The following is a 12,262-nucleotide window of genomic DNA, read 5'->3' on the forward strand; positions in this document are numbered from 1 at the left end:
TGTATAACAGTCCTGGATGTCCTGGAACTCACTCTGTAGACCAGGCTGGCCTCCAACTCACTGCCTCTACCTTCCAAGTGCTGGAATTAAACGCACTCACCATCACCACCCAGATAAAAAGGTATATTCTGTATAGTAGATCACTTAGCACCATTTCCCAAGTGAATTAAATGAGTAATTATTGAGAAGGGTTATTTATGATAGAGTCTCTTTGCCCTCTTTGTGCCAGTGCTGTAGATTGAACCTAGGGCTTTCCATCTACTATGCAAGCATTTTACCACTGAGCTACATACATCCTCATCCATGAAGGTTCTCTTAATGTCAACAAAACAGGCTGTTAATTGTCTTTAAGATTTATTTAATTTTATGTGCATAAGTGTTTTGTGTGCATGTATATATTAACACTGTCTATGTGCCTGGTACCAAAGGGGGCCAGAAATGGGTGTCAGTTGTGAGCCACCAGGTTGGTGCTAGTAATTGAACTCAGGTCCTCTGCAAAAGCAGCAAGAACTCTTAACCACTGAGCCACCTCTCCAGCTCCAAAACAGGCATTTTGTTATAAAAGAACAGCATATAAACTTCTACTTATAGTATGTTAAAATTTTTGCCTGCGTTCAAGAGGTCAGGCTATCCTCAGTAACATGAGCACCTTGTACAAAAAATTATTCCTAGTGTTTTCTACCTGTAACTTCTTTAAAAACCTATAAAAATAATTCATTTCAGAATAGCAAATTCAACTACAAAGAGAAGTAAATAAAAGTATGAATCCTGACAATCTTGTATGAAGATCTATGCTGAGAGGTCCTAGCAGTGCTGGGGACCACATTCAGTATTGAGTATGACACACAAACACTCTACCTACCATTCGGCTACCCCCCAGCCCTATACTTACAGTTGTGAGGAGCTGGCACAGTTGTAAAGGATATCCACCAGGGGAGTTTCCTGACCATTTATGCCATCATCATAGTCACCTGAAGGGGGCGGGTCTTCTGTGTCTGAAGCCTCCCCTTCTCCCTGATGCTCCTCCTTTGAGTTGTGCTGAGTCTCCCCCTGGGGGATCAAGAAGCACGGGAGACTTTAGAGATTTACTGTCTGCACCATGATCTTACTTATCCAGAGTAAGTGAAGGCAGACCTAAAGAAGATAACAAGAGGCCAGTTCTAAACAGCTGCCAAAAGAAAACAAAAAAATAGAAAAAGATCACTTCCTCACACAAATCAATAAACTTTCTAAACAATTTAAAAATTGTCCCAAAATGAAAAAGTGTACTTAATTCTAAATTTGATGTTGACCACTGTACAAACAACTAAACCAAACCAAACCACAATAACAAAAAAAAAAAAAAAACAAAACAAAACAAAAAAACCCAAAAAACCCCCAACTCTTTTAAAGTTAGCTATGATAGCTAACAATGAGATTCCAAATTTACTGATTACATTACAACTAAAATAAATGTTAGCACAAAAGTGGCAACATCAGGAACACTGGGTGTGACACAGCTAACTGAGCCTGTAGCTCAGTAGTGTTTGACAGGCATGCTTGAAGCTCTGGGTTTTATCCCCAACAGAAAAAATAAAATAAAATAATTAAAACAGGCCTCAGTGGGCTCTAGTTACTCCTGTGGATGGACACCTCCCTGAGGAGTATAGGCAGGGTACCACTACACTTTCCCTACTAAACTTTCCATCTGTAGGTAGTTCTGCCTGTCAGTGTAGTCCCACATTTAATGCATCTAGTTGTTACAAACTAAATTATGGGTAAAGACATCTTCTAAGAAACCATTTGCTTATTCCAGGAAGACTTTTAGAAGTCTTAGGGCCAGATACTAGAGGCAGCTGACTGGTGGCACTTAGCTCAGACTTTCACTCTGAAAGGTGTATTTCCTGCTGTTGCTCTCCTGTCTGCTGAACATAATCCCTTGACTCTCTGCTCTTGACTCTCTGTGCTTGGGGGGCAGGGTAAATGGTCTCTGAGAACATAAGAATAGACACAGCTGTGGCTAGGCTCAAACTGGAGGAGGCAACTCCCATCTATAATCTAAAACAACTTCTGTTTGTTTTGTTTGTTGAAGATAGGGTTTCCCTGTGTGGCCATGGCTGTCCTGGAACTCACTTGGTGAGACTCAGAGACCCACCTGCCTCTGAGTGCTGGGAATAAAGGCATGTGCTGCTGCCACGGCCACTGCCACCACCACTGCCATTACTGGTGCCACCACCACTTAGCAATAATAATTACTTATTATGAGTCATGCATGGTGCCTGACATGAGTTGTCTTTTTATTTCCCTATTTATTTTTAGTTTTTATTATGTTTATTTGTACACACGCATACACATACACATTCATATACACACACACTTGAGACATGAGCATACGTGGAGATCAGAGGACAACTTCAGTTTTCTCCTTCCAGCATGTGGGCTCTGGGGATTGAATTTGGCTCTTCAGACTTGGTAGCAAACACCTTTAGCTACTAAGCTGTCTCACAGGCCCTTATTTTCCTATGTAACTATTCACCTACTTACTGGTTTTAAGACAGGTCTTGCCCAGGCAGATCTCACCCTCAAGGTCAAATGACCCTTGAGCCTCAGCCTCCTGAGTAGATAGAACTACAGGTGTGCATCAATAAACTTCACTGAATTGTCTACTTTGTCTGTTTGCAACCCAGTCTTATTAACCTCAAGCTAGATTTGAGAGTGGCTGAGGGTTAATAACCTCAGAAATCTTATCTTCCTGCTGCCACCTCTTGACTGCTAGGATTACAAGTATGTATCATTTTGTCCTGCTTATTTAGAGCTAGGGATCAAATCCAACGCTTTATGCACACTAAGGAAGCAATCTTCCAACTGATCTCAGCCCCAGAGCTGCTTTGTGTTATAAGATAGGGTGTTTTATATAACCCACGCTGGCTTGCAATTCATTGTGTAGCCAAGGATGGCTTTGAAGTTCTAATTCTCCTGCCTTTGCCTTCCAAATGCTGGGATTAGAGGAGTGTGCCACAATGTCTGGCTGAATGCTTGCATTTAAATCTCACCAAAAAAAAAAAAAAAAAAAAAAAAAAACTTTAAAGTAGAACACTATTTAATCTGTTTGGAGCAGAGAAAACAGGGGTTCTAAGTATCCAGTAACATATTGAAGATCACATGGCTAAAACAGGAAGCCAGTCTTTGGATCCAAGAAGTTTGACTAACTCTCAGGAGTGTGAAGACCAAGTGACTTAAGTTGGCTACCTCTTCTTTCTCTCTGGGTAGCCCCCCTATGGCGTAATTATCTGGGGGCTGGAGCTATCTCTGGCTTTCCATATTCTTTCAGTAGCTTCTTTTCAGCCACTAAGTCTATCTATCGGTGGCTACATTTTTTCAGTCTGTCTGCAGGGTTTCTCTTTCACTTTGGTAATTTCCATATCCCTTCTCTCCTGTTGCCTGGTACCAACCAGATGAAGGGCAACAGGTCCCCATTGATTCTTTGCTGCTAATGCACAATGGCTCCATTAAATAAGCTACCTGCAAAGTTCTTTATTAGGGGCAGAGGACCAACAGTGGAAACCAGCATCCATACACCAGGGATGCCACATGCTCACACTGTCAGTATGACTAAGTTTAAGATGGGAAATAGATTTAACCCATTTAGTCATTCAATTGTTAAATTGTATCAAAGGCACTAGGTTAGCTGCTGGAGTCATTATGGTGAACATGTAGGCATAGTTCTTGGCTCTTTCAAATTATGGTATAATTTTTAATCCCAGGTGTCTATTGTGATTAATTGGGAGTAGCTGTCTAGAAAACTTAAAATCATTTTCTTCTGTAGAGAAGGCAATATTTGAACTAGATATTTGCTGAACTTGATGTACATTCTCTTGAATATGTTCAGTTTCAGAATAAATATAAATTCACTGTTTCAATTTATTGGTTCTCAGCCCTTATCCAAGGTCATGCATGACACACGAACAAATGGCAAGGGTACTCATCCTAAGGCAGCCCTGCTTATAGAAATTCCACTTCCTAAAACCCAGGGGCTGAAAGGCCGTGGATCAGGACATTCCATTGCAACCTGTATATTGGCACATGTTCTCTATCAGCACCAAGTGTGTGTGTTGGGGGAGGGGGAGCACGGCAATCAATCAGCCACTGCTACAGCGGAACTTGTGATTTGTTTTGTTTTGTTTTTTTAAAGATTTATTTTTATTTGCTAGGCATAGTGGTGCATGCTTTTAGTCCCAGAACTCAGGAGACAGAGGCAGGCAGATCTATTTGAGGCTAACCTGGTCTACATAATGAGGTCCAGCCAGGACAGCCAAAGCTGCATAGAGACCCTGTCTCAAACAAACAAATATACCTGCAATTAAAAAAAAACATTTTATTTACATATATGGGTATGTTTCTGAGTATATGACCCACATATGTGACTGTCCTTAGAGGCCAGATGAGGGAACTGGGTGCCCTGGAACTGGAGTTTCTGTGAGCCCCCTGATGTAGGTACTGGGAACCAAATTCCAGTCCTTTGCAAGAACAGTAGGTGCTCCTAGTCCCTAAGCCTTTGTTTCAGTAAACAATAGTAACAGTAGTAGGAATATGTAAGAGTAAGCACTCAGGTAAAAAGCTGGGTGGGACTGTGTGGTGCACCTGGAAGCTGAAGCAGAGTTCCCAGGGCTAAGTAACCAGATCCCATCATCTCAAAATGAAAGAGATGGGGAAGGGAAGGGAAGAGGAGGGGAAGGAGGGAAGGGGAAGGGGAGGAGAGGGGAGAGGAGAGGAGAGAAGTGGAGGGGGGAGGGGAAGGAAGGGAAGAGGGGAGGAAAAGAGAGGAAGTGTTATCTTTCCAGCTATGGAAATAATGGCTTCACCATTACCTCAGAGAGGAAGTTGAGGGGATTCTGGCTGCTGCCTTGCTCTGCCTCCTTCTGAGGTTCTTCACTCTCAACGACATCTTCCACAACAAACTCACTGGATCCTTTCTCTGGGCTGCTTCCCTCTGGTTCTTCAGCCCCTGTGTCTGGATCCTCGGTTTCTTTCCAACTGCCCACATCAATATCCAGACTAGAGTCCCAGGAGCTGAAGAGGGACCGGTAGTCATTGCTCAGCTCAGAGTCTTCAGGGCAGTCTTGTCCAGAACCCAACCAAACCCACTCACACCCCACCTGTAAACACACAGAATAAAATGCATTAAATTAATTCAAATCAAAACAAATTCATTCAAATCAACTTCCAAGTTCCCAGAAAGGATCCAGAAACTTCTATTCATTAGGAGGCATAAAAGCAAGCTAAAGGAAGAGATTAAAGTTTTATCTTTTGGATAAAAAAATGGCTTCATGTTATCACCTCATGTCTTCATACTCCAAGAAAAAGGGGTGGGGGGAGAAGAGAATTGGATCTTACAGACTTGCTTTATCACAAATCATCATGAACTCAATCATGAGGCAATAAACTTGATAAAAATTTTCCTCAATGTATATACATTTTAATTATAGGTTAATTATTAACCTATTAATCATAAGTTTCAAAACACTTGGTCGTATCTGTCAGAATAAAAGCAGAAATTCTTCATTTATTTGGGAGTTTTATTATTTTTACACGGGGTATGTATATGTGTGGTCATGTGTGTATAAATTCCATGTGCATGGAAGTGTCCGTAGGCCAGAAGAGGGAGGAATTGGATCCCTTGGATTATAGTAATGGTAAGCCACCTGATGTAGGTACTGGGAATTGAACTCAGGTCCTCTGGAAGAGCAGCAAGCACTGTTGATCCATCTCTCCAGCTCAAAACACAGCTTTAACCACCTTCTCTTCGTTACACTGTTTTTTTCACTTTTCTTCTTTCTTTTAAAGACAAGGTCTCATGTGGACTGGCCTCACATTCATAAGGCAGCTGAGAATGACCTGGTTTTACTCGGTGCTAGGAATGGAATCCAGGGCTTCATGCATGCTAGGTAAGCTAGCTACATCACCAGCATTTAACTACAGCTTTCAATAGTCTTCTTCTTCTTTTTTTTTCTTGAATTCTTACTTGGTCTTCTGCTTTATCATTAATTCCTTTAAAGTTTCAACTTTTTCTCTGTTCAAGTTGCTTTTTGTTTTTAAGATTTATAGTTACCATTTATGTTTATAAGCCTGCCTGATGTGATGGCTCCTCAGTGGCTGGAGTTTGGCACTTGTGAGCTGCCTAATGTGAGTGCTGGGAACTGGAATCAGTTTCTCTGGAAGGTCAGTACATGCTTTCCATCCCACCGCCTTTTTTCCCCTTCCTGTCCTCAAACTCAAAATTCTAAAGTTTCACAAGTGCTGGCTAGAATTACAAAGTTGTACCACCATGCCTAGCTTTCGAGCTTCCACCACTGAAGACAGGAGTATTTTACTCCTAATTAGTATGAGTCCTAATTATGACTCTTTTTGTTTTGCCGCCAACAGTTACTACCTTGGAAAACTCATGCAACAGCTTTTCCACCAAAGAAAAATGTCTCTTTAATGTACTTTATCCATAAACTTTTCCAACTTTAAAAATTTTTAATCTTATTTAAAATTTTTATTTATTGAGGCCGTGTCACCATGCAGCCTTTGGCTGATGGAGTGCCTAGCTGTTTTCCAACTTGATCCATGTCAGTTTGTGGACTCCTTTGAGATTTAACTTCATGTTCTAACTCCTGGACTGACTGAATTCTACTTCATCTCAAAGACTAACTCTCCCTTAACAAATTTTACATTTTTGAACATTTTGAACTTGTGTATCTCAGGGTGGTCTAAACTTTGCTGTTTTGCCAAACTGTTACTTTGAACTGATGCTCCTTTATTTACCTGTTGAGTGCCAGGATTACAGGTTTCTGTCACAATGGTATATGAAGGGCTAGAGAGCAAATCTAAGGTTTCCTCCATAAACTCTAAACTGCATCCCAAACCCTCACATCTTATACAGACTTAATTTAGGCAATATGACCCTGTGACTTCTAGGCACTTCCTTTTTTTTTTTTTTTTTTTTTTTTTTTGAATGACAGGGTCTCAACTAGGTAGCCCTGGCTAGCCTGGAACTCACTATGTAGACCAGGCTGGCCTCGAACTCACAAGAGAATCACCTGCCTCTGCCTCTCAAATGCTAGGGTTAAAGGTGTGCAGTACCATACCTCATTTTAGGCATATTCTTAAATCTTTTTTCCTCAAGACAGAATGAAGAACTAAGGCATGCCTTAGTTTTTATTTATTTATATTTTTATGAAGGTTCATACTAGTTCACTTTACTAAATATTTTTGTTTAGTAACATAACTTAGGAATGGATAGAACTGAGGCCACATGGTCTTAACAATTTTAAAATTTTAATTGCATTTGTGTGTGCACACATACATATACACAAATGAGAATGCACATGCCACTGTGTGGATGACTCAGTACAACTTGCGGGAGTCAGTTCTTTCCTCCCACCGTATGAGTCTCAGGGACCAAACTCAGGTGGTCAGGCACATAGCAGATACCTGGACCCACTGAGACATCACCAAGCCCCACCAATTGAGACAAGGTCTCCCTCTGAAGTCTAGGCCGGCCTCAGTCAGTTTTCCCCTTGCCTCAGTTTCCCAAGTACTGGGATTACTGGTATGTGCCACCATGCTGTTTTCCAGTCATTTCTTTCCCCCAGCACTGGAGATTGCCAAGGACACTAGCTAAGAGCTGTACATTATACTGCCAAAATACATTCCCAGTCCTAAACTTCCCAACTCTCAGAGATTAACCTTTACATAAATAAACTTAACAATAAGTTGTTGTTTTAAAGCACTCTTAGCCCAGTGTGGTACACACACCTGTAATCCAAGCTACTGGGGAAGTTGAAGTTGGAGGATTCTGAGCTCTAAGCTAGCCTTGTCAAAATACAGAGACTCCACCTCAAAAAACAAAAGAATATTGCACAAGAGTTCTACCTATAGAAATATTGATAGCATGGGCAAGACAGTCCTGGCACAAAACATTCCTGACATATGCTGTGGCCTTTGTTCATACTCTAATCCCTGTGGAATTATATATGAACTAGATTCTAAAAACCTTAACGTTTGCCAAACATTCGAGAAAACCCCAATAGCCCAATTTGCATATTTAATTCACACTAATTATGAATTTAGTCTTGGTTACTCACCTGTTCTCAGTTGCAGCAGGCAGCTTATAAGACCACTTCTCAGCACTAACAATCTTATCCCCATATATGATTAGATATTGTGAAAAAAACACATTTCAAACACAAAGGACACACACCAAAGGCCAGATTTTTCCTTCTATTTGTTATGTACACACACTTCACAGATTTATTTTTTAAAAAAGTCTGTACACTTCACAAGACAGTACAAATTAGCTACAATCTGCTAGCTACACATTAGGGCACTAACACAGCCCATGATTTTTGCCCTAAAACGGGCAACTGTGCTACTCCAATTCTCTGAAAAGAGATTTTTCTCAACTCATGTCATTTGGCCCAGGAACCTTCTCTTCTGGACCCACACTGCTTCTCAGCCTTTTGACTAAGATCAAGTGTGGCCCTGAAGGCCACAAGCCCAAGCTCTATCGTTGATTTCCATTTCAGGTTCAGCTCAAAGAGGGAACTCTGAGGGTTCACTTCTTCATTTTCATGTCTGCTTCAATGGCGCAGCGGCGTCCCCTGGTTCCCCCATCCTAAACAACATCAAAGAAGGAAGGACACATGAGTGAGTTGGTTACATATTAAGAGACAACATACAACAGGAATGCTGGGAATTTGGTTTCTTGGGGAAAGAATCTGCAGAGAATACCAAAGGGATGAAGTGGAAGGGACTTTGTTTTCCCAGAGTAGTTTAAAGAACACCTGATATCTTGTGAGTGGAACTATGACACTAGTATTTTTTTCATGCCAATACAAAGGTCTTTGAAATTCATCTGAGATCCCACAGAATGACTACCAGTCATCCCACCCAGGCCCATTACTGTGTGTAAAGAACAGGTAGAGAAAAATGAAAGGCGGGAGAGAAAGAAAGGGCAGGAAGTTCTTGGCTAACATACCTGTCCAGTTGCTGGTCCCTATAAGAAAGGCCTTTCCTGCAGACTGACCCTGGCACTAGTTCCCTAGCACCTCCTGACAGTTGTTTTCCATGACATCAGGACAATCAGGCTTCTTTCCATCTGCTGCTCTCTCCCTGTAGCCCAGCTCCTTCCTCTTGTGCAAAACTTTGCTGTCTTCCATAGATAAAAGATCCTATTAACTGGCCTTGCAATAGCCAGCCACTTGAATGAGGATCCAGAGTCACTGTTGCAGGCCAATAAGAAAGAATAGAGATCACAGTGTTCTGTTTGTGGTACAGGTCTATAGGCAAGATGAACTAGTGAACAGTTCTGCTGGGCCGGACCATTTCTGCATTTCTAATATGCAAGGATTAAAAAATTTTTAGAACATAAGTTGCCAATAGCCAACAGTTAAGAATAGAAATAACACCTTGCATTTGTGTAATGTTTTAATATTTTTTTCAAGTTAGTTTCATGACTTATTTTATCCTCACAACATCCCTGTGAGGTAGGCTGGACAAGTATCTCACTCTTATTCTTTCTTTTGTCTTCTTTTTCTTAAAGACTTATTTTCATTTAATGTGTACAGATGTTTTGCCTGCATGTGTATACTTGCACCATAAGCATGCAGTGCCCAGAAAAGGGCTTTGGGTTCCTTGAAACTGGAATTACAGACAGTTGTGAATCACCATGTGGTTGCTGGAACCCAACCCAGATCCTCTCCAAGTGCAACAAGTGTTCTTAACATCTGTGCATCTCTCTAGTACCCCCTCTTGCTTTTCTGGACAGGGTCTTCCTCCATAGCCTTGGCACGACTGGTCCTGTGGGCAATCCTCCTGGCCTTCAACTCATTATCACTTCTATCACATAGATGAGAAAACTAAGGCCCTCGAAGATTAGCCAATCATCTCAAGATCATATAGTTTTCAGCATGTTCTGTCCCTTCACTGCTCTACCATGAACAGAGTCATTTGATTTATGCAGCAAAAGAATAAAAGCCTTTAGGCTAGATCTATTATGTTTATCTATAATCTCACCAGCTATTATAGAATCCAGTGCTACTGAGATCTTTAAAAAGTTTTTTAAAAGAGTTTTTTTTTTTGTGTGTGTGTGTGATATATGTGTAGAAGCACATATGCCATGGTGCAATGTGGCATTCAGAGAACAACTCTATGGAGTTAGTACTCTTCTTCCACCTTCATTGGGGTCTGTGGACCAAATTCAGGTCACTCCCATGGCAAGTGCCTTTACCAGCTTAATTTTAGTGAGAGTTTGTCAAGTCTCTCAGTTTAGTTAGGAGGAAGTGGAAAGGTGTGTGTTAAATATCTACCAATACTGTTAAAAGCCAGGCAGCTGCTGCTGCTCTGAGCTATCCCACTCAAAAGTAAAGAACTGGTAAAAGGTGAAGCAAGAAGTGAGGAGCAGACACATCCTAGGTCTTTTACCCCAAGAACACTTCATATCTCAGTGCAGTGATCTTACAGTCAGCCCTCTCCAACCACACACACACACACACACACACACACACACACGCACGCACGCGCGCGCGCACGAATAGAAACCAGAATGCAGAAGAAAAGAATTTCTTATTCAATGGATAAAAAGAATTTCAAGACACTGGATTTTCCTCTGCCACCCAGGCCCAGCAGGAGCAGAGCATTTTTCTGGCAACATCATTCCTTGCAGCCATTCAATACTTACAAAGAGAGAGAGAAGGAAGGCAGGAGAGCCCATGGGGACACTGTCCTGTTAGAGGACAAACAAATACTGATCAGGTTCCACAGAAACTCTAGGTCACAAGCACCCCAAACTTTAGGATAGAGACAAAAGCACCACACAAGCACAGCACAAAGACAAAAACATCCAACTTGAGAACAAGAGGAGAGAGATGCCACATCTTCGTCATAGGACTCCACAGGAGCTAGTCCCAAGTGCTGTGAGCTCCTTTATCCCCCACCTGCCAGCACTCTCCTAGAGGACCAATAATTCACACTCAGCTTACATTCTCCCATTAACTGGATCTCTCAGTCATAGCAGATTTCTTCAACAGTTAGAAAGAAGCAAGCTACCCCGATTCTAACATCTATTTGCATGCCACTGGCTTGCAGGTTAGCATTATTAGAATAACTGAAGGCACCTTGCATGTTTTAGACTTCATTTTTGTCTGCTTACCTTCTCTGAAGCATCTTGTTTTCGGGTAGAATCTCTTCCCCGAAGGCTTTTAGCACTGATTCCAGACTCAGATGTTTGCATAATCAACTGTGTGGCCAAGAATTGCTATAGGGAGAAGAAAATAGTCTGGCCACAAAGATCCAATCCAGGAGGAAAGAACCAACATACTATAGTTTTGTAACTACAACTTATATGGTACTCTCCTATTCAATAGGTCTTGGTTTACTAAAAGGCTTATTTCTAGCTATTCCTAAAGAATTTAGAACCAAAAAGTAGCTTTTAAATAAAATAAACCAAAGACCTTTTAGCAATTACAGTTACTTGGCAGACTTAACAAGGTCAACATCATAAAGTGTGTGTGTGGCGATACAAGTATAATAAAGTAGACTTGTGATAAATAGGGATTACACAGATTATATCCTCTTTTGGTTGAGTACATGAGCCAGTGCCAGAATTTTTTAGGTAATTAAAAAAAAAAATAACATTAAACCCTTAAAAATTGATTTTAAAACTTCAGAAGGGCGGCTGAGCGTGGTGGCGCACACCTTTAACCCCAGCACTCAGGAGGCAGAAGCAGGGGAAATCTCTGTGAGTTTGAGGCCACCTGGTCAACAATGAGTTCCAGGACAGCCAGAGAAACCCTATTTGGAAAAACAAAACAAAAAACAAAAAACAAACAAACAAACAAACAAAAAAAACCACTTCAGAAGGGGCTAGGGATATAGTTTAGATGGAACAGCATCTGTTAGTCATACACGAATCTCTCCCTGGGCTTGATCCCCAACATGAACAGATTGGGTGTGGTGGGGACATGATGTAGCTGTATGGTGTGGTATTTGGGCAGCTCATGTGGAGCACTAGTTTAGATCACTAGCAACAAAAGCAAAACAGCAGCAGAAAAAACAAAAATTCGTTTGCCCCAAAAGACAGAATTTCTACCATAATTCTTCCACCACACTGATAAAATCTATACAACTTCATAAGCAAAAAAAAAAAAAAAAAAAAAAAAAAAAATTACTTATCTGTGTTCCTGATGCCTATCACAACCGAAAATCACCAATATGAATTCTTCCCTTTACTTGGTCCCTA

General features: G+C 41.1%; 1 protein-coding gene across 2 annotated transcripts in view; it reads right to left on the bottom strand.

The window, feature by feature from the left end:
* Brd8 (bromodomain containing 8) overlaps window positions 1–12,262 on the bottom strand; it is a 47,878-nt gene that overhangs the window by 17,276 nt on the left and 18,340 nt on the right. Inside the window, exons 20-23 of one of the 2 annotated variants that reach the window (XM_051202425.1) lie at window positions 11,174–11,278; window positions 10,703–10,747; window positions 4,848–5,135; window positions 893–1,050 (exon numbers count right to left, since the gene is read on the bottom strand). In XM_051202425.1, the coding sequence (XP_051058382.1) occupies window positions 893–1,050; window positions 4,848–5,135; window positions 10,703–10,747; window positions 11,174–11,278 (596 nt within the window). Of the gene's footprint in view, window positions 1–892; window positions 1,051–4,847; window positions 5,136–8,256; window positions 8,639–10,702; window positions 10,748–11,173; window positions 11,279–12,262 lie in introns of those variants that run through there. The other variant, XM_051202424.1, reaches the window with a different exon arrangement.

This window comes from Phodopus roborovskii, unplaced genomic scaffold, assembly GCF_943737965.1.
Source record: "Phodopus roborovskii unplaced genomic scaffold, PHOROB, whole genome shotgun sequence".
Classification (NCBI taxonomy): Eukaryota; Metazoa; Chordata; class Mammalia; order Rodentia; family Cricetidae; genus Phodopus; species Phodopus roborovskii.